At 46.8% G+C, this 21554-nt stretch overlaps 2 protein-coding genes across 2 annotated transcripts; both read left to right on the forward strand.

Annotated features, from left to right (window-relative positions):
• The first annotated feature begins 2057 nt into the window (after positions 1-2057).
• On the forward strand, positions 2058-3889 carry LOC117014979 (small proline-rich protein 3-like). The gene is made up of 2 exons (XM_033093300.1): positions 2058-2197; positions 3227-3889. Exon 2 carries the CDS (start codon positions 3246-3248, stop codon positions 3609-3611), a length of 366 nt encoding a protein of 121 aa, XP_032949191.1. The 5' UTR covers positions 2058-2197; positions 3227-3245; the 3' UTR covers positions 3612-3889.
• Positions 3890-9504: 5615 nt separating this feature from the next.
• Positions 9505-12085, forward strand: LOC117014908 (small proline-rich protein 3-like). Its single transcript, XM_033093201.1, has 2 exons — positions 9505-9539; positions 10601-12085. The coding sequence occupies exon 2, from the start codon at positions 10620-10622 to the stop codon at positions 11916-11918; it is 1299 nt and encodes a 432-aa protein (XP_032949092.1). The 5' UTR covers positions 9505-9539; positions 10601-10619; the 3' UTR covers positions 11919-12085.
• The last annotated feature ends 9469 nt before the right edge of the window (positions 12086-21554 follow it).

A 21554-nucleotide genomic window follows, 5' to 3' on the forward strand; every position in this document is an offset into this window, starting at 1 on the left:
AAAAATCACACCGACATGTCACACTGTGGATCCTGGAACCTACTAGGGTCAAGAAAATAGAGCACGAGGAAATATGTGGGAACAGTCATGACTGACAAAAGAGCAAGACCCACACCGTGTAATTTATGGATGATGTGATACAGAATTGCACACCTGAAATCTATGTAATTTTACTAACAATTGTCACCCCAATAAATTTAAAAAAATAAAATTAAAAAAAAAAAAAAGAGCAAGACCCAGAAAATCTGGAGAGTGTTTAAAGGTACGCAATGTCACCTACATTCATGGCCCAGGCCACTGATATGGGAAAAACAGTGGCCTTCCGACACCAGGAAAAGGGGGCAGTGGGAAAGATGAGGCACCTCTGGACGTGGGACTCACCACCCGAAGCGATGGCATGCCCGCTCTGTATTGGGGATCAGTGCATGTACAATGGTGGAAGAAAAAAACAAGCTTCTCTGAAGAGCAGAAAGAGCCTCAACACCCAGCCACCAAGTATGTTTGTCCAAACAGAAAGGAACAGAGTTGGGTAAAGTGATAAGTTGTAGAGGCTGATGCCAGAGAGGCTTTCATAAAAGTGAACAGTATGTCAGGACAGGGCAGGAGCGAGCCCACCCTGGAAAGAAAGACAGGACATAAGACAGGAATTTCTTCTAGAATCACAGTCCAGAATCAAATAGGACACGAGAAAGACCCAGCTTCGTACAGAAGCGCAAGGAGCAGATTCCTCTGGAGATGAGAATCCCAGGTGCAAAAGCAGGGTCGGCTCAAAGCTCCCTGTGTCAGGGGCTCCTGAGAGATGGGTTTGGAGAGGAGAGCTAATGAGACTAGAGCACAGCGTGAGGGTGGCCCTGGCACCACTCCAGAGGGAGGTGGCTAGTCAGACACTAGCAGGGAGGGAGGAAAATGGGTGGGGAAGGAAGCAGAGTGGGAGGATGGCGAATCCTCACCCTCTTCTCAGCTCCTATCACGAGGCCATCCTAAGAAAGTGAATCATTTTCAAATAGTTGCTTTATTATTGTCAAAGCAATTCATAGACATGCCTCTAAATAATGCTTTTCCCTCTCTCTCTCTCCCCTCCCTCATCCCCCCTCCCTCCCTCCCTCCCTCCCCTCTTTCTTTCCTTGTTTTCTCCCTCTCTCCCTTCCATGAACCTACACCTCTATCGGGAAAAACAAGTGCCCACTAACAGCACGTACCAGACAGAGGCGAGCATGAAGTACAAGCAGGGCCCTGGGAAACTGACCGAAGGCGCCCACGGCAGTGACTGTGCCTACGAGCTCAGGTTCGTGGGAGGCAATGCAAGGGTGAAGCAGTGGGAAGGGAGGAGCCATCCACATACCTGAGTCTCAAGGATGTTTAGATTTCCCCTGGGTCACACCTGGTAAGGGATTGTGTGCTGAGGTCAACGCTGACTGAGAGACCTCTGGTTTTTCTTACCAGGATCAGAGGATATGGCTGATATATGAATTCAGGGAATCAAAGCTCTCTTGTTCTTGTGTCGCCCCCGGAAGAAAAAGAGATGGATGAGAGGCAGAAGCAGTCAATCTTACTGTCCATCCCCAACCCGGCTCCTGTCCCTGGTCAGCCTGGGGTGTGGCTGCCGGCTCTCGCCAGAGTGTGAACAATGCATTTCCAAAGCAGGCGTTCTGGCCCTGCCTTTCTCCTCCCAGGCCCGGATCCATTGAGAAAAGGAACATCCTACGGTTCACTTATTGTCCTTATTGAATAGTCACTGCAGTGAGGATCAGGTGACTCAGTCACTGTTTTCAGGGGCTTCCCAGCAGAACCAGAAGTGCTGATTGCTCATCTCCACGTCCGCTGAGAAAACTGAAATGCTCACCCGAATTAAGAAGCGCTAAGGATTAGGGTCCTGTCCAGGAAACATAGTTGTTCCTGGTCCCAGAAGCCCAGAAACTCCTCCTGATTTAACTCGTCACCACCCAAGAATCCGGTTGCCCATAGCAGTGGGTGGACAATGACAACCAGCCCAGGTGACTTCTTTGTCAAAGAGTAAGTACCCAAAAATGTTAAGCCAGAGATTTTCATGACAAAAGCCTGAACAAAGGTAGAACAGCCTGCCTCAAAAAACCCACTTCCTTAAGGCAAGGCCCATGGTCTGTATAAAATGCCAGCTGGCCAGAGACACCCCACCAGACCCGAGAGGCCCGACAACTTGAACTTTTCTCTGTGCCAGGTGAGTCTTACCACTTGCAATGTCTTGGTATTTGCCTAATTGGGTTTTATTTGATTGGGATCTGCGTCATGCTAAGGATCTATTTATTTTACACGCAATGGTAATTTGTGTTTAAGGTGACATTACAGATCTTTTTGACTTCCCACTCAGATGGCAGCTATGGAACTTGGGGTCAGAAAAGGGCAGTGGTTTCTGTAATGATCGTCTGGTCAGTTACAGGACAAGGACGACAGCCCATGTCCAGGGGACTTTTAGGGACTTTTAACACTCCCTCTAATTGTTATTGAGAATTCGCTGTCTTGAAGGCACTGCATTGGCAATTTGGGTATTCCAAAGATACATTTTTCTTTACTCCATGGACCTATAATCCATCAGAGAACATAAAACATGGGTGTGATTTGCAAACTTATTGCATAGAAAGTGATTAAGAAAGAGGGCAAGGCAGGTATTGCGCTATGGCAAACCGAGGAAGGTGATTTGAATTTGGCAGAGAATGTCTGGGACGAGAGCCATGGCGAGCTTGCATGTGCAGACAAGCAGCTGTGGGATGAAAAGCCTTCCAGAAAGCATGCACAGAAAGGACAGTGTGAACAGAGGGCCCCTAGGTGGGATTATGTGGGCTCAGGGCAGGGTGCTATGGAGTTTTCCTAGGGGAGCGATGTGGGGGACATGAGAGGGTAGACTCCAGAATTTTCATGCTGTCATGTCTCCAAATTATTCAAAACCTGGCGCCTCAATCAATCCTGGGAACCAGCTATTGTGTCGTGTTGCCGACGCAGGTTTTCAGAATCACCGGGGAGAAAGGAAGCACAGATCAGGGCTCCACCCAGGTGGCGCAGAGGAAAGCACCTCTACGCTTCTCTTCTTGAAATCACCAAAGTTCCCGGTGATCTCAAATTCAGGCCAACAGAAAGGGCAGAGAGGCTGTCACCTCTGAAAGGGCATGAAATACCATAGCATGGTACTTATCCTACCACGTGTCTCCTTCCTTGTTTCACCAAACCACTGAGTCGGTTTTACTATCTCCAGGTCCGGCCTCCTCTGAAGCATGAGTTCCCACCAGCAGAAGCAGCCCTTCGTCCCACCCCCTCAGCTTCAGCAGCAGCAGGTGAAACAGCCCTCCCAGCCTCCTCCCCAGGAACCATATGTCCCCCAAACCAAGGAGGCGTTCCACACCAAGGTGCCACAACCTGGCCACACCACGGTGCCACAACCTGGCCACACCAAGGTTCCGGAGCCATACCACCCCAAGCAGCCCGAACCAAGCAAGCCTACGTTTCCTGAGCAGGGTCACACCAAAGTCCCTGAGCCGGTCCACCCTAAGTTCCCTGAGCCTGGCCAGTCGAAGACTCCTGAGCCATCTCCCTCAGTGGTCATCCCAGGCCCAGCCCAGCAGAAGACCAAGCAGAAGTAAAGTGGGCCACAGCCACACGCCTGAGGAGCCGACCCGGCACTGAATGCCTCCGCTTCTGCTTCTGTGTCCTACCTGCCTACAGACCTTGTATCTGCATGTTCTCACCCTGCCTTTCCTATTTGCATCTAAAAATATGTGCTATGAAGCTCTTCCTTACACTAACTTTGGAGGTCCCCTGAGCCTCTAAATTACACAGGGGTCTTAGTGGTTTTAGTCTAAATTACTGCTCAGGGTTCATCCGAAGAGGGAATCTGGATGGGAAGAAATGCATGTTTCCTGCTCTGCCTCCATTAAATCACCTTTGAGTCCACTCCCGGCTGCGTGTGTCATTGGGTGACTCAGCCCCATTCGCTGCTCTCCCATCACGAGTGGGACCTGTCATCAGAGGGACTTGGTGTGACATCACCTGTCCCGACTGGTCCTGCGTGCTTCCGTGCGTGTGACTCCATTGAGGGGGCATCCCTATTGTGTAACAGAACTTTGGTCAGAGCCTGTCACCTGGGCGCCACACCTGCAGCAGGGCTGTCCTCTGGCCCTAGACTCAGTCATGCTCAGTTCCACGGTGCCTGCCCCATGTCCCCTCTGATCCTGAGGACCTTGTCCCCAAGATAGCTGCTTAGTCCCCAAAACATCCCTCCAACATGCTTGAACCTGACTGTTCTGGTTTTCATCGCTCAACCCCCACCCCGCTGCCCAACAGATTTATCCAGCGCCTTGAAGCTGGAGGCGAGTTTTAGGCAGGGTGCAGAGTACATGATCCAGGCGAGCTGTAACCATCCACGGTATTGGGACAGTGTCATTAAGCCATAGAATGTCAGGCGTGAAAGGAGAGCGTCTAGCACAGCCATTCCATTCTTCAAGTAAAGAAACCGATACCCCAAACGTCAGTTGCAGTAACCAGAAATTATGTTTTTGCATCACACCCAGAGCCCGGTTCGCCAGACCCCCAGACCCCCACCCCTCACTCTCTTCTGCAGCCCGATCTTGTTGATTTCAGCAGCGACCAGCAGGGTTGGAGGCCTGGGTTGAGTGGGTTGGAATATCAGAACTGTCTCCAACGGCACAGAACACACCATAAAATTCCAGAAGGGCTCCCCATAGTCATCGGGGAGCAAACCCCGTTTTGGATAGGATGCATCCTTGTTGGGGTAGCCCCCGTGCCTCTCCTCCCCACACACCCCATCCCAATTCTTGGTGCTGGACACCCCAACACTCCACTCACAGCAGGACCTAAACCCTGCCCACGGATGGACAGCTGACCTCATGGAAGGACTCAGCGCCTTCCCTTCCCTCGGCAAACTAGAACACACAAAGACGGGTCCTTTCCCTCCCTGCTACACCCCAATTTGCAATCGTGGAGCAGGGACTAGATACCTTCAGTAAACTTCCATAGGGGAACAGGAGAAGCAAAGGAGCCGGCCCATATCTGACCCCCAGGAATTCCGAATTTTCTCGGGGCAGACGTGAAGCAATGCTTTGATACGACATGGGCCCCCCACCCCCCGCTCTGGAAGGCAGTCTTAGCCTGTGTGGGTCCTTCCTTCAGATTAGCCTCTCCAAAGTGGATTTACTCGTATGTCCTCCTCTGGCTCAGTGCTCTTTCTACCTCAATATTGTTGTAAGACCCCGAAACACAAGTTTTTGTAGTCTGGGCCCATGGTTCTCAGGCAAAACAGCTCCATCGAAAATTCTGCAGGCTTCTGGTTTTTTCCAATCAGCCCCCTGGGCAGCAACTCTACTCAAACCTCTTTTCCTGCCCTTATTCTCAAGCCATGTGCATTTCTCTGTGTGCTTGTGCACCTTTTTCTTTTTTTTTCAGGCACTGCTACTGCCCTAACGCTCTCTGGGGTGTGGGTAGGAAGACTCCACCTTTAATCTCATTGGTGCTGCAAAAATTTGTCTTAAGACCTTTGTTTCTTTGCTCTTATCTCTGCGCTGAGATTTAGAAGGAGTCAGCTTTTTCTATCAATTTTCGATACTCTTAAGAATTCCTGTTTCTTCTACCTGCAAATTGGCCCGTTTCTTTCATGAAGTCACTCATATTTTGCCGACAGGACTCAGTAGCAGCCAATACTCACCAAATTTCTGCATCTGTCTAGTCACTTTTTTATATATATAACTATAAGCTAATTGGGCAAACAGTCTGCCTTTCAAGTAACAGGTGGCAATTTGACTGCCTGGATGTTTTAACGCAGTGCAGCATTTAGGGAGGTGGCAGGGCAAGGGGGAGCAGAAGGAATCCCGTCCAGCAACACAGGGAGCTCTCCATTCCGAACACATATAAAGCCAACATTCCCGATACATAAACCAAGAAAAATCCCCAGTGTGGGGGTCCAGAGGGGCCAGGAGGGGGCACAGTTGTCCCATTGGCAGAGACACCAAAGAAAGAGGATGAGGTGAGTCCTGGGCCAGTATTTAAGGCAGGAAATCACAGAGGGCTTTCATTGGATCGCATGTAACCAGCAAGATGAGACAGGTGCCACTGAGCTAGTAGTAAAGAGTATTTAAGGGGGTTTTCCCCGATATTCAGTTACTCGCACACCAGCACCCCTATTTTACCACAACTTCATATGCTTGTACTTAATATTTGCTTCATCTTATTTTATAACAAAGGATTTTCTTTCAAAAATCACAAGTATATATTTACCAAATTAGAGTCACTCAGCGGTATTCTCACAACACGTGACAAAGCAAAGCCTGCTAGAAGAGCATTTCCTTGGTAAGTACACTTCCCGCCCTCAAAAGGCTTTCAGCTGTGACTTTCATCCCCTTTTACAGGTAACTCTTGCGCTGTCGAGTGGAAATTTTCAGACACAAGAAAGCCCAAGAACAGGAGAGACATTTGGGCTCCTGAATAAAAACATTCCTTCGTGCGTCTTACTCTGAGCGAATTGCTGAGAACGAACTCATTCCCCGCTGGCCCTGGCCTCTCCTCCACTTCCTTTTTCCCGCCACAGAGGCCCTGGAACACGCCAGGCTCTGACCTTGGAGTATTTGTATCGGAGTCTCCCGACCCAGGACAATCGCCACAGCCATCCTAACATCTAGCCTTTCACCTGCTTCAAGGTGAACAAAACATCACCTTCTCAGAGAGGACACACCAGCCCCACCTCCTTGGGGCTCCCAAGTGCAGACACAGCTATTCCTTTTTCCACGGCATTTACAAAATTAGAGTCATCCTGTCTCTTTATCGTTTGTTTCCACCGTCCCTAGAGCGTATGAACTCCCCCTGGTCAGAGATTCTTGTTATTGTTCACCGATGCACCCCAAGTGTCTAGAAGCCCGCCTGACTTGTTGCAGGCACTCAAGAACCAGTTGAAAGCATGAACTGGAGTTCCTCCGACTTAAAGTTGGTGAATCCTCAAGATGTTCCCTTGTCACCAGCAATTTGTGGAAACTGCAAGGTTAGACAAAGCCTCCAGCGTGGAGCACGTATTCTGGGGGGAGGGTTGCGGCTTGTCATCACCCCTTACTCCCTGGCTTATCCTTCCAAGTGCCTTGGCTTTCACTTGAGAAGTAACTGGACGTACTTGGTCTTGGGAAGCTCCACTTCCCTCCGGTGAGGCTGCAATCTCCCCCGGGGCTCAGCCTGAGTTCTTGAGATTCATGTCTGTTTGGGAGCAATCAGATGGTGGCTCGCATCGGAATAAAAAGAAGGTTTGATGCTTGTGGGCTTTTGCTCATGTGCTGAGAAGATGTAGAACTCTTTGTCCGGAGATGAAGGCCGACGTCCACCACCACGGGGCCAGTCTGGCTCCATGCGCGGTAACTCTCCCACACTTTTGGATTGCACACACAAGGGTGCATTGCTCCGTGGGTGCTCTGCACCGTGGTGCCAAAGGAGCCTGGGTCAGGAAAGGAGAGGAGGCTCCTACACGAAGCCCATCCAGAGCTACGTGGAAAGGGCCACGTGACAGTGTGTGCATCAGAGGCAGAGCAGAGAGATGTGTACGGACGCCCAAAAGCTACATAATGCCGTTCACCAATGAAACCCAGAAGGGCCAGGCTTTGGTATAAGACAACCAGCAGCCTCCTACCATCCTGACAAGGATATCGGTGTGAAAGTCAGAGGCAGGTGGGAAAATGCCTGTGGCCATCACAAGCCGTATGGCTTCCAGAAAATTCACTGGCTAATCCAGAAATTCAGCTTTCCTGTATAGGAGAAAAAGGCTCAATACCCAACTATTCGCTGCCCATTGGACAAAACAGCAGACGGAGAAAGGAGAAATGGAGACGGTAGAAAGGGAAAAGCGTTGGCTGGGGGAAAGGAGACACAAGTCAGGAAGACACATCAGGTCAAAGCCGAGAGAGTGGGCCCAGGGCAGACGTGAGAGGCAGGGCCCAGCCGCAGAGCCGAGGATCAGGTCAGCCAGGTCCATGGCTGTGCCCCGGAGGACCGAGGGGCAGAAGGCTGGCTGCCCTGGGTCTGAGAAGCCCACCAGACCAACAGCAAGGGATGCCTGGAATTCCCTTTGCAGGGTCCTTAGAAATGGGATCTGGGTGAGAAGAGCTGAACTGGTAAAACAAGCCTTGAACTCAGGCGTGGCGGTGACCGTGGCCAGCCCAAAGGGAAGCGGCTACGTCAGCTCTAGGGAAGGACACAGATGGGTGGGGGTAGTAGCAGAAACAGCTATCTATTGGTGAGCCCTCACGAGGAAACCTCTTCTGAGATCATGCCATTCTCCTTGTCACAGGGAATGTTTCTCTTATCAGAAATGTCCTAGTTGTTCTCAAAGCCACCCCTGGGTCTCATCCCAAATAATTCCGCCCATTCTGTAATTGTCCACACACAAGGCAGAGTGGGGGGATGACAAGTAGAATAACCGTGAGGGGGGCCGTGGGAGGAGGTCCTGGTGGTGGCCGGCTGGCCCTGGGCTCGAATTCAGGGGAGGTGACACCGCTGTGGAGCCAGCAGCTGCGCCACAACCTGTAGGTGAGCGAAGTTCAGGAGGGAGGGACCACATTTAACACTTGTCTTTGAAGAATGACTTGAATTCTCCAAAGAGCCCAGCTTGTGACAGATCGTGTATGAAAGGCAGGTCTGGATTGGTGATCCCAGTTTCATTTCCTCTGGAGCAGAATGAACTCTGCTATCAAGTGTCAAGGACTCCCAGGTCCCCGGTCCCTGTGCTGCCCCCAGGAAGGGATTTCCCAAGAGAGGCAGGGTCTTCAGGGTCCACAGCGACTGGACAGGTGACAGGGTTAGTTCCCTGGGCTGCTGCACTGGACAGTCTCCCCAGTTTTCATCGACAGGCATGCCCATCACCGAAAGTGGTCCCCAGGCTCTGTCTTCCTTTGATTCTGAGACCTTTCTTGGAGTGAAGGCCTTTTAGGGCCAAAAGGATCACTTGAGGCCTTTTCCCTCCCAGGGCTGGTACACGGAGTGATGGATAAGCACATGATTACTTGTTTCCTCCAGGGGAAATCATGTCACCATACCCTGGCCTCCCAGAAGAACCAGAAACACCTTGTTCATTTCCACATCCACTTCCTATACCACGCAGTTCAACAGGCCTGGTTCATGCTAAACCTTAGGGTCCTCCAGGAACCAGGGTTGTTTCTGGTTCCAGCAGCCCTAAGACTTCCTCCTTCTCTCCCGCCAGCCCACCCCACCCCACCCTCACCATAAACACTACACTTGGATGCAAAGGACGCTCAGTGGGGAGAAAGCCCAGGTGACATCATTGTGAGACAGCAAGTGCCCAAAAAATGTCAAGTGGGTAGTTTCATCATTAAAACTGAACTGACAGGTTGATGAGGGGCCTCGGGTGAATCACCCCAGCAGGCAAAGAATGAAGACCCGGAAGCCCAAAGAGCCCCATTACCAGAGATAGGTCTCGTGCACACTGTATAAAAAGCCAGTTGGCTGGGGACACCACACCAGATCCAACTGCCTGACCACACAGCCTGCTCTTCTCCGTGCACCAGGTGAGTGCCTTTCCATGGAAATTTTTATCGTTCTCTCAAGGTATTTGATTTTTACTGGCACTTCCTTGGTGTTCTCGCTATCTTTCCCTTCATTATTGAACTTCAGTCATCAGAGTTCTAGCCTCTAGAGATAGCTTTGCTCTAAAAGGAATCATTATTTGGGCTTGAAGGGATTTAAGATGTTTTGAGTTCTGCCCCAGCAGTTCTCACTGTGCCAGGGGGGAGAGGCTTGGCTTGTGTAAGACCCACAGTTAGCAGCACTTATGTAGAGGGACACTGTCCTTCTTTCATTATTCATAATCTTAATACAGAGAATTTCATTCTGTCAACAAATTGCTGTGTGATACTATATTATGCGGGCATTTTGCTAAAACATAATTTGGACAATGGGGAATTTATTCCACGAAACTATGACATGTCAGGAAAATTAGACATGGGCATGAAGAGCAAAAATACAACGTAGAAAGTCACCTGCCTAAGGCAGCAAGGACAAGAAAAGAACCGTGGCAGTTTGGGGACACAGGTGATTTCTGGAAGGTTTGCTCTAGAAATTCCTCCCCAAAGAATCATATGAGGCGATCTGTGATGGTGCTGGTTGGGTAGTTATTATACTTGAACAAACAGCAATGAGGAAAACATCTGAGGCAGAGGAGGGTGTATGTGAGACTAGGGGGGCGTCCTGTGGGGTTTTAGAGAAGGCAGTAGTTATCTCACAGGTGACCAGCCATCCTATTATCAGAAATGTGTGGGTGGGTTTAAGTCAGCAGGATTTTTTCAAATAATATCACTTTTCCACATGATCCACTATTGTGCTCTCACATTCCCGCCAGGAGCCTGCAGTTGTGTTGTGTTGCTTAGTTGGGTTTTCAGATGTGCCAGGAAGAAGGAGAACACTGGGGAGGCCCTGAGCAGGTGGGGCAGAACAAATTGCCCTTCTGTTCCTCCTCTTCCAAGGCTCAGAAATCATCCAGGTGTTCTTAGAGGTAAAGAGAAAGAGGAGAACATGTGCTTCTTAGGAGACCTGAAAGTGGCATTGAACCTGGCTTCCTCCCTATGTCTAGGTCCAGCCTCTTCTGAAGCATGAGTTCCCACCAGCAGAAGCAGCCCTGCACCCTACCCCCACAGCTTCAGCAGCAGCAGGTGAAACAGCCCTGCCAGCCTCCTCCCCAGGAACCATGTGTCCCCCAAACCAAGGAGCCGTGCCACACCAAGGTGCCAGAGCCATGTCACACCAAGATTCCAGAGCCATCTCAGACCAAGTTTCCTGAGCCATGTCACACCAAGGTCCTGGAGCCGTGTCACACCAAGATTCCAGAGCCATGTCAGACCAAGTTTCCTGAGCCATGCCACACCAAGGTTCCGGAACCGTGTCACACCAAGATTCCAGAGCCATGTCACACCGAGATTCCAGAGCCATGTCAGACCAAGTTTCCTGAGCCATGTCACACCAAGGTCCTGGAACCGTGTCACACCAAGATTCCAGAGCCATCTCAGACCAAGTTTCCTGAGCCATGCCACACCAAGTTTCCGGAGCCGTGTCACACCAAGATTCCAGAGCCATGTCAGACCAAGTTTCCTGAGCCATGCCACACCAAGGTTCCGGAACCGTGTCACACCAAGGTTCCAGAGCCATGTCAGACCAAGTTTCCTGAGCCATGCCACACCAAGGTTCCGGAGCCGTGTCACACCAAGGTCCTGGAACCGTGTCACACCAAGATTCCAGAACCATCTCAGACCAAGTTTCCTGAGCCATGCCACATCAAGATTCCAGAGCCATGTCACACCGAGATTCCAGAGCCATGTCAGACCAAGTTTCCTGAGCCATGTCACACCAAGGTCCTGGAACCGTGTCACACCAAGATTCCAGAGCCATCTCAGACCAAGTTTCCTGAGCCATGCCACACCAAGTTTCCGGAGCCGTGTCACACCAAGATTCCAGAGCCATGTCAGACCAAGTTTCCTGAGCCATGTCACACCAAGGTACTGGAACCGTGTCACACCAAGATTCCAGAGCCATCTCAGACCAAGTTTCCTGAGCCATGTCACACCAAGGTTCCGGAGCCATGTCACACCAAGATTCCAGAGCCATGTCAGACCAAGTTTCCTGAGCCATGTCACACCAAGGTACTGGAACCGTGTCACACCAAGATTCCAGAGCCATCTCAGACCAAGTTTCCTGAGCCATGTCACACCAAGGTTCCGGAGCCATGTCACACCAAGATTCCAGAGCCATGTCAGACCAAGTTTCCTGAGCCATGTCCCACCAAGGTTCCGGAGCCATGTCACACCAAGGTTCTGGAGCCCAGCTACTCCAAGGTCCCTGAGCCGTGTCCCTCAACAGTCATCCCAGCGCCAGTTCAGCAGACCAAGCAGAAGTAATGTGGTCCACAGCGAAGCCCTGGAGGAGCCGACCACTGGGTGCTGAACCCCCTCTCCCACGCTGCCTGAGTCCCATTTGCCTTACAATTAGCATGCTGCCACCCTGAGTCACAATCCTTCCTCATTTGCACCCTGAAAACATGAGCTATGAAGCTTTCCTTCCCAAACATTCCGGGCCTCTGAGTCTCAGAATTAAGCTGAGGGTCTTGGTACCTTCGACCCTCAGATTTCAGTTCCTCGGGATTCATCTGATGAGAGATTTAAGGTGAAAACAAGTGAATCAACTGTGTGCTGTTTCCATTAAATTCACTTTCAGTTCCACCCCTGTCTGTGTGTCGTGGTCCAACTCAATGTCTTCACTCCTTTCCCTGGGGAAGTAGGACCTGTTGGCAGACAGGTTGGGGAGGAAGGGCTTCATTTCAGAGATGGCAGGTCCTGCTTTGTCCCCACTGAGTTTCCTGGGCTGGCCATGGGGGAAGCTGTACAATGCTACCAAGTGGCTGTTGCTTTGGCATCCAGGGCTGGCCCACGGCTGCCCTCGTGCAACTCAGTGAGTCACGCTGGAGTCTAGTTAGTGTCTGTCCATGCTGACTCGGACTGACTCGACCCCTCCGTGTCCTGCCCCTAAACCTGGCTCCCGGATTGCTGACTTAGCCACTTCCAGTTCATTTCAAGGGCTGTTCCACATACGTGAATCTGCTCCTCCTCACTCATTTCTCTCTGGTAGCCGTGACTCAGCTTCTCAGACATACCTGAAGACTCACAGCCTCCACTGTTGTTGTCTCGGGAAATCCTCTTGCATTCACTGAGTGCCCACCCTGCCAGAAAGAGGACGGGGGGACTCTCAGTGCTTGTCTTAGGGGACTTACAGTCACCTACAGGGATGAACTTCACTTTCCACCCCACCCCTCCTATGAACAAACATACACACCCACACATTCTGGACCAGGAGTCTCCCAGACTAACCCAAAAGTATGTTTCTTCTTTATGCTACGTAGTATGAAAAAGGACATATTTTCTTTAGATCGTAAAATGAAATAATGAAAAAACCATGAGCATTTGGTATAACTCAAGCAATTGTGATACTTTGGATCATAATTTTTACCTGATTGCTGTCTTTAAAATTATAGTCTATTTGAAAAATGTTTACCCTAAAAGTCTTTTCATCCTAAATGCTTTAATCGGTATCCAAGTAAACAGTGCCCCCTAGCGCCAAAATCAACTAATCAAACCAACAAAGAGAACCAAACGTGTCCTAACCAGGATGTATATTAGTCAGCATAGGCTAGCTGCTATAACAAACACCCCTTAAACAACACCACCACCCCACCCAGAGTCCTTTACGTCTAGCTTTATGAGTGGAGGATGTAGGAAGAGGAAGATCCTAAACTTAAATATGTTTAGATATAATATGATTTGATATGAAGAATTTGTTGCTTTTAAAAAACAATGCTATATCAAGATGCAAAATTAATATTCAGAAATCAGTTGCATTTTTATACACCAATAATGAACTACCAGAAAGAGAAATTTTTTAAAAATCCCATTTACAATTGTATCCAAAAAAATAAAATAAAATAAAATACTTAGGAATAAATTTAACCAAGGAAGTAAAAGACCTGTTCTCAGAAAATTATAAGACATGGAAGAGAGAAATTAAAGAAGATACAAACAAATGGAAGCATATATTGATTGTGCTCATGGATAGGAAGAATTAACATTGTTAAATGTCCATGTTACCCAAAGCAATCTATAGATTCAACGCAATCCCTATCAAAATACCAATGACATTTTCCACAGAACTAGAGCAAATAATCCTAAAATTTATATGGAACCATAAAAGACTGAATAGACATGGCAACCCTGAGAAACAAAAAGCAGGAGGTATCACGCTACCTGAGGTCAAATTATACTACAAGTCTATAGCAATCGAAACAGCATAGACTGGCATAAAAATAGACACATCGATCAATGGAACAGATTAAAAAGTCCAGAAATAAATCCATGCTTATATGGCCATTTAATCTATGACAACGGAAGCAAGAATTTACATTGGGGTAAAGACAGTCCATTTCATAAACAGTGCTGGGAAAACTGGACAGACACGCGCAAAAAAATGAAACTGGACCACCTTCTTATGCTGTATACAAGAATAAACTCAAAATGGATTAAAGACTTAAATGTAAGTCCCAAAACCACAAAACTCATAGAAGAAAATATAGAAAGTAAACTCTTAGACATTATCCTTAGTAATATTTTTACTGATATATCCCCTTGGGCAAGGAAAACAAAAGAAAATATAAACACATGGGACTACATGAAACTGAAAAGTTTTTTCACAGCAAAGGAAACCATTGACAAAACAAAAAGACGTCCTACTGAATGGGAGAAGATATTTGCCCATAATACATCTGATAAGGGGTTAATATCCAAAATTTATAAAATGCTCATACAACCCAACACCAAGAAAACAAGCAATTCAATTAAAAATAGGCAGGGGAAATGAAAGATATTTTTCCAAAGAGGATATACAGATGGCCAATAGACATGAAAAGACGCTCAACATCACTAATCATCAGAGAAATGCAAATAAAAACCACAATGAGATATCACCTCACACCTGTCAGAATGACCATCATCAATAAATCAACAAACAACAAGTGTTGGCAAGGATGTGGAGAAAAGGGAATCCTTGTGCACTGTGGGTGGGATTGCAAATTGGTGCAGCTACTATGGAAAATAGTATGAAGTTTCCTCAGAAAATTAAAAATAGAACTACTTTATGACCCAGGAATTCCATTCCTGGGTATTTATCCAAAGAAATCCAAAACACTAATTCAAAAAAATATATATGCACACTTATGTTTACTGCAGCACTATTCACAATAGCCAAGATATAGAAACAACCACAATGCCCATCAATAGACGATTGGATAAAGAAACTGTGTTACATATATACAATGGAGTATTACTCTGCATTAAAAAGAATGAAATCTTACCATTTGCAACAACATGGATGGACTTAGAAGATATTATGCTAAGTGAAATAAGTCAGACTGAGAAAGACAAATACCATATGATCTCACTTTTATGTGGAATCTAAAGAACAGAATAAATGAGCAAACAAAACAGAAATAGACTCATAGATACAGAGAAAAAACTGATGCTTCCTAGATGGGAAGGGAACTGGGGAATGGGGGAGAAGGTGAAGAGATTAGAAAGTACAAATTTGTTGTCACAAAATAGTCACAGGGATGTGAAATACAGCATGGGGAATATAATCAATCATGTAAAGATTATGCAGGGTGTCAGATGGGCACTGGACTTATGGGGGGATCACTTCATAGATTATATCAATGCCTAATCACTGCATTGTACACCTGAAACTAATAAAAATAAAACAAAATAATAAATACATAAAATAAAAACAATGCCATATTTATCAGTGTGTGTGTGCATGCGTGTGCTAGGGTGGATATCTAGGACCACAAGAAAGAAGGTACCTAAAGGACATATCCCTCCTTTTGCAGCTTACTTGACTAAGTGGCTGAGCACTGAGAAAACAAGCTGCAAAGCAAGAGTACCTTTGCAAATCTACATGAACATATAAACACCAAATATTTTCAAAGGTGTGGTCAGAACACTCAAGAAAGTAATTTCAGAAGTGAACAAAATTGCTAGGTCCATGGTCCTCGGTGGGGTTGTTGGAGTAAGAAGAGCAGATGATACACATGGAGAGGGGGCAGCACTTTGCCTTGTAGGGACCCTTATTATTTCCCTTTCCTCTGTACTACCCATGTTTTAAGAATGACTACAAGTTTATGCAGAATAATCCACTAGTTCCGAAAAGCTATTTATATGCAATATCACATAAAAATAGAGTGAATTAGGAAAGAAAAGCACAGAATATGAAAGTGTAATAAAAAATAAAGTTTCAGAATCTTCTTGTTTCCTGTACTAGTTATGTCTGAGTCACATTCCCGCTGGAGAAACATGGTGGTAGTAGTGATTAGTGGTGATGGTGGTGGTGATGGTGGTGATGGTGATGGTGGTGATGGTGGTGATGGTGATGGCGGTGGTGATGGTGGTGATGATGATGATGATGGTGGTGATGATGGTGGTGATGGTGATGATGATGGTGGTGGTGGTGGTGGTGAGGGTGGTGGTGGTGATGGTGATAATAAAGATGATGATGGAGACAATGATGTCCAAGTGCTAATTAAGGGTCAGACATTGTGCCAACTAAATGACACATATTCGTTCAATTTTATGCCTAAGGCAAGTTTATAAGGCAAATACCATTTTTCTCACTTTGCAGTAGAGAAAATGAAATCCTCAGGAGCTCCGTAATTTGTTCCTTGAATTTTTTAAAATAACATATAATTTTTTTAAATGACATGTATTTGAAATGATAGAGAAGTAATCTTTGGGATGACCCAAACTTCAGGTAACACTGATTGTGAGATCCTGAGCCTTATGATCAAAGGATAGGAATAAACCAAAATGATATGATGTCTCTAAGAAGCAGGTTTCAAACAAAAGAAAATATTTATCCCATCACAAGCAGCAGTATACTTTATTCAGGAAATGGAAGAAAAGTTACATTTGCCCAGATGGTCAAAACCCCCGCCCAGATGACAGATACAGAAGCCATCGATAGAACCCTCTGCTGCCACCCAGAAGAGAGCTGCTGCTCCTCCGTCCGATGCTTTGGGATGCTGGCACAGCTGAGGACTGCCCTCTCTCAGCTTCCTCCTGGACAGTAGCAGTATAACAGCCTCAGGAAGGAAACCTTTGCTGCCAGCAATCATCACGGGCATATGAGAGGCTGAAGGGTGGAGACGCTTCTTCTGTATCGAGGACGGGCTTTGAAGAGAAGATAAAGGAGGTACTGTGGAACACGGTGAGCCAATTCTTCTTTCCTGATCCTGATGATAAGCTGTTAGTTGCTCTTCAGCAGACACTCCTACTGGCATGAAGGAGGTGGTTGCACAGGAGGGCATTTCTGCTGGCACAGCTGAGGTGGGCAAGGCTCAGGGCACCTTGGTGGTGGACATGGCTCAAGGCACATGACTGGTGGGCAAGGCTCAGGGCACCTTGGTGGTGGACATGGCTCAAGGCACATGACTGGTGGGCAAGGCTCAGGGCACCTTGGTGGTGGACATGGCTCAAGGCACATGACTGGTGGGCAAGGCTCAGGGCACCTTGGTGGTGGACATGGCTCAAGGCACATGACTGGTGGGCAAGGCTCAGGGCACCTTGGAGGTGGACATGGCTCAAGGCACATGACTGGTGGGCAAGGCTCAGGGCACCTTGGGGGTGGACATGGCTCAGGGCACATAGGTAGGCACACGGGAGGTGGCTGGCAGGGCTGCTTGCACTGCTGCTGTTGAAAAGACATCTTTCTCAAGTCTTAGAATCTGAAAGAAATTACATGACAGTGTTCACAGTAAGGGACTCCTAGAGAGAGAGAACCCAAAGCTTAGGTGACACCATGAAACATTATCCCCCAATCTCCAGGAATGTGCTTAATCTCTGAAGTTCCTTCTTCAGACTTTCTGGCTTCTCCCAAACTCTTTGGCAATTGCGTCATCAGCACTGGAAAAAACCCTCTCTTTTCCCTTCCCATTTTTCCAAAGAAAATATCTGTTTGGAAGAACCAAGTCATGTGTTTTGCAGGAAAATAACATCTTCAAGAAAGACCCTCGCAAATTCTGAAATCTTGGGCAACCTCACAAGCAATTCCTATTGTCTTTATCTCTTGTGAGGTCCCGACAGGCTGACTTCCGTACAGAGCAAAAGTACAAGGGCCTCACAGCTTCCAAGTCATAGCTGTCAAAGTCACAGCAGAAGGGGAAAGACACCAAAAATATAGAAAACAAAATAATACCTACATCTTTCCTTTCCTTCCTATCAAAGCGTTCCTACTAATTTCTTTTTCCTTATAGGATGTCAAAATAACCACCAAAAAAAAAACAAAGTCAATGGAAGGGGAGCTGACTCTGGGTGGTGAACACACAGTGTGATTTATGGATGATGTGATACAGAATTGCACACCTGAAATCTATGTAATTTTACTAACAATTGTCACCCCAATAAATTAAAAATAAATTAATAAAAAAAAAAAACAAAGTCAAAACAGTGTGCCCCACTTCTAAGGTTCTATCAGTGAAGTAGCCTCAAACCCACGATCATGACATTGGACCCACCAAACTTGCTGTCTCCAATTACATTCAACATTTGAGAGCACCAAGAAACAACTGAACTCAACAAATCAGACTCACCAGCTTCTCCAACGTAGACCGGGACTGAGTACCCAGGAGAATGGTAATCGTCGAGCAGAGGGCCTCTTTATATGGCTCGCTGCTCCACCCAGGAAGTGGAATTCCTAAAACTGACCTGGTCCAGTAAATTGCCAACCAAAATGCAATTCCATCCATAACTGGCTTGACAGGAACTCTGAAAATAGACGGAATCCTGCTCCGGGGACTCCTTACGGGGTTACGTGCTCATGACTCATGGAGGCCCTGCTTAGCTCTCAGTCAGTGGCCCTGAGAGAACTTGGGGGATTCTCAAACTGGTGGTCGAAGGCTCTCTTTCTTCATTGCAGAAGATGACCCTTTCCTATCTTCCAACTTCCCCGAGTCATAAAACTGCCTGCCCTGTTCCCTTTCAACTGGTTGCCATTTTGTTGTACATGCTGGGCGGAAAAGAGCCTGGCTACCTGGTGACATCTTTCTCCTTACGATGCATTTCCTTAGGATCCGAGAAGACTAAGTCCTCTCTTAGTCTTCTAAAAAGGAGATCATCTCACTAGCCTTCCCATAATGATACATAGGAACACGCAGTAAAAAGGTGACCTCCAGAGTCCTATTTTCGCTGCATTGGTCCTTCAAGCAGAGGACATAAAGCTGATTGCTGTGATGTTTATAAATCTGTACCACCTCGGCCCCATGGAACCCACTAGGACCACACATCAGCTATTGTAATTCTGATGTCCTAGCAGCTCAGTCCCTAGACCTACAACAGAGAGCAAGCTTTTGGCTCATAACTCCCCAACGTGACACATGACTGGTTCCTACATAATGTCTCCCAACTGACCTCTTTCCACTTCTTCAACTTTTGAAGAGAACTCAGAGAGTTGTGAAAATTTCTGGCTTCCTATCCCTCTGAAATCATTGGAAGACCAAATCTCAAAAGTAATATCACTCAAATAACCCATTTTATATGGGTTTTATATTCATTCATTATTTAACACATTTTGTTTGACAGCATTATTGGAAAATTCAAGACAAAGTTCAAATCGCTTTATTAATAACTCAGTCATTGAAGTTAATTTGCCATTCATTTATAATTTCTTAATCATTAATAATAATTTCATTGTAACTTTTACTCAATTTTAGAATTTTTTCATAATAATCACAGTGGAGTGTATATCAAATAAACCTATTTCCATCTCTACTTTCCTCATACAGTTTTTCAGTGTGCTTGAAGAAGGTGTAAATGTTAATTTATGTGTCAACTTGACAGGCCATGGGGTATCCAGATATTTGGTCAAACATTGTTCTTGGTGTTTCTATGAGGATGCTTTCAGATGAGATTAACAGATAAATAGGCTGAGTAAAGATTACCCTCTATATGGTGGGTGGGCCTGCCTCAACAGGTAAAGGCCTGAATAGAACAAAAGGTTGACCCTCCCCTGGGAAAGAGATCATTCTGCTGCCTGAAACCCTTCAGACTGGGACATTTTGCTCTGCAGATTTTGTATTAACCAGCGTTCATATTCACATGAGCCAATTTTTATAATCTCTCTCTATCTATCTATCTTTTTCTCCCTCTCCCTCTCCCTCTTGCTCTCCCTCTCTCTCTCTCTCTGCTGCCTCTTCTCCTATATCCTATATCTTCTCGGTCTTTTCTCTGGAGAACCCCGGCTAAGAAAGAAAGAGAGACCTAAGAAAATTCAGAGGAGGTCTAATCCAACTTTTTTTGACAAGCCATGTGCCCACAGGCAGGTCATTTCCCCTTCCTGGGTTTGAGTCTTTCTGTAGTAACCGGGAAGAATAATACCTGCCTCTGGGAGTGGGTGCTGATGGCATGTGCCATCTCTTGACCCTGTTCAAGCCTAAAATTCTCTCTTCCTCCTCTTTCTTGCTTCCCTTAGAACCACAGATTTGACCTCTATTCCCTACCTCTGAGAAGCTTTTTCTCCATCCCATTGTTAGAGGTGCTTCTGTCCCAGGACAGATTCCAGAGTGGAATCCAGTGTCTTCAGCACTTTTCCTCCTTGCTTCCCTCAAGGATGTACACTGAAGCCCTTTTATTTTAAAAAATGTATTCTGAATCACCACTGTAAAGAAATGGAGACAAGTGAACAAAAATCACAAGCTTTCATTCAAAATTTCCTGACACCTGTGTGGTCCCTCTGATTTCCTAGAACAGAACAAGATGAAGTTCTGCCTTCTTCACAGGTTAATGGGGATATAGACAGACACACCAGCCATTGGGGTACATGTCCTGGTGCCCACCCAGAGGTGGCAGTCGACTCTCCTGAGAATCGTTACCCTTCCATCAGCTCCACCTGGAGCTTTCCTGGATCCTGGCCCTCACTTCTGCCTCCAGGTCTGCAGGTGCTTTCAGGGCCAAACTTGAGGTACCAGCTAATGTCTTGTTAGGGGCACACACTCTCAGTCGTGATGCCTCCTGTGCCACAAATGAGAGGTGGCCCATGAGGGGACTGTAAAGTAATATATGGAAAGCCTTTTGAAAATGTTTTACCTGCCTATAAGGGCCAAGTTCTAGAACATTCACCAGTTTCTAACAGTATCTCTGAAAGCAAGAATACTGCTTATGATACAGGAGGTGGCCTCGGTGGGGAACGGAATAACTCAACTGTTAGCTGTATGTTCACATAAATTCTGCATTATAAAAACATAAAATTTGAATATTTCATTTGCCATCTCATGGACACGATTGCCTATGGCCAACGAAATTAGAAATTCAAAAACTTGGCATACAGTGACTGTAAATATAAAAATATTAAGAATATTATGTGATAGGTATGATGTGTCATTATGACAAATATAGTCGGCATTATGAGAGCAACTAAAGTTTGGGAAACAATGTCCAAATATGTTCTCCAATTCTGGAGAGAGGTGTGATTTCTGCCCTTCCAGAGACAGCTCTCAAAAGTTCTTCCAGTTTCTCTGTTCAGTCCTGGATCTCAAGTATCCTCTTTTCTTTTCCATCCCGAGTCACTGAATCGTTCCTCTGTGGACCATGGCTAGCGAAGGGAGCACATCTGGTTTAGGAGTGAACTTACAACACTGGCCTTACGTTACTGTAGAATGTGGGGACACGTGTGTTAACGCAATCGGGATGTCTCCCTCCCATCTGTCCCCACACGCCCCGAGATTGTTGGAAGGTGCTTGCCATTCCTTTACCAGGAAAAAAATCCTTTTCATTTCATAAATAAATACCAGTTTTCAAATTGCTCAATACCAAAATTAAACAAAGGTGCCATGTAAGACACACACCAGCACACATCATCGAGAGTAGGTCTGAGGAAGAGAATCGAGGTCGGAACACTAAAAGTCTGGAATCTGGGGGGGAAATAGGAATTTAGGCTAATCATATGCC

This window comes from Rhinolophus ferrumequinum, chromosome 22, assembly GCF_004115265.2.
Source record: "Rhinolophus ferrumequinum isolate MPI-CBG mRhiFer1 chromosome 22, mRhiFer1_v1.p, whole genome shotgun sequence".
Lineage (NCBI taxonomy): Eukaryota > Metazoa > Chordata > Mammalia > Chiroptera > Rhinolophidae > Rhinolophus > Rhinolophus ferrumequinum.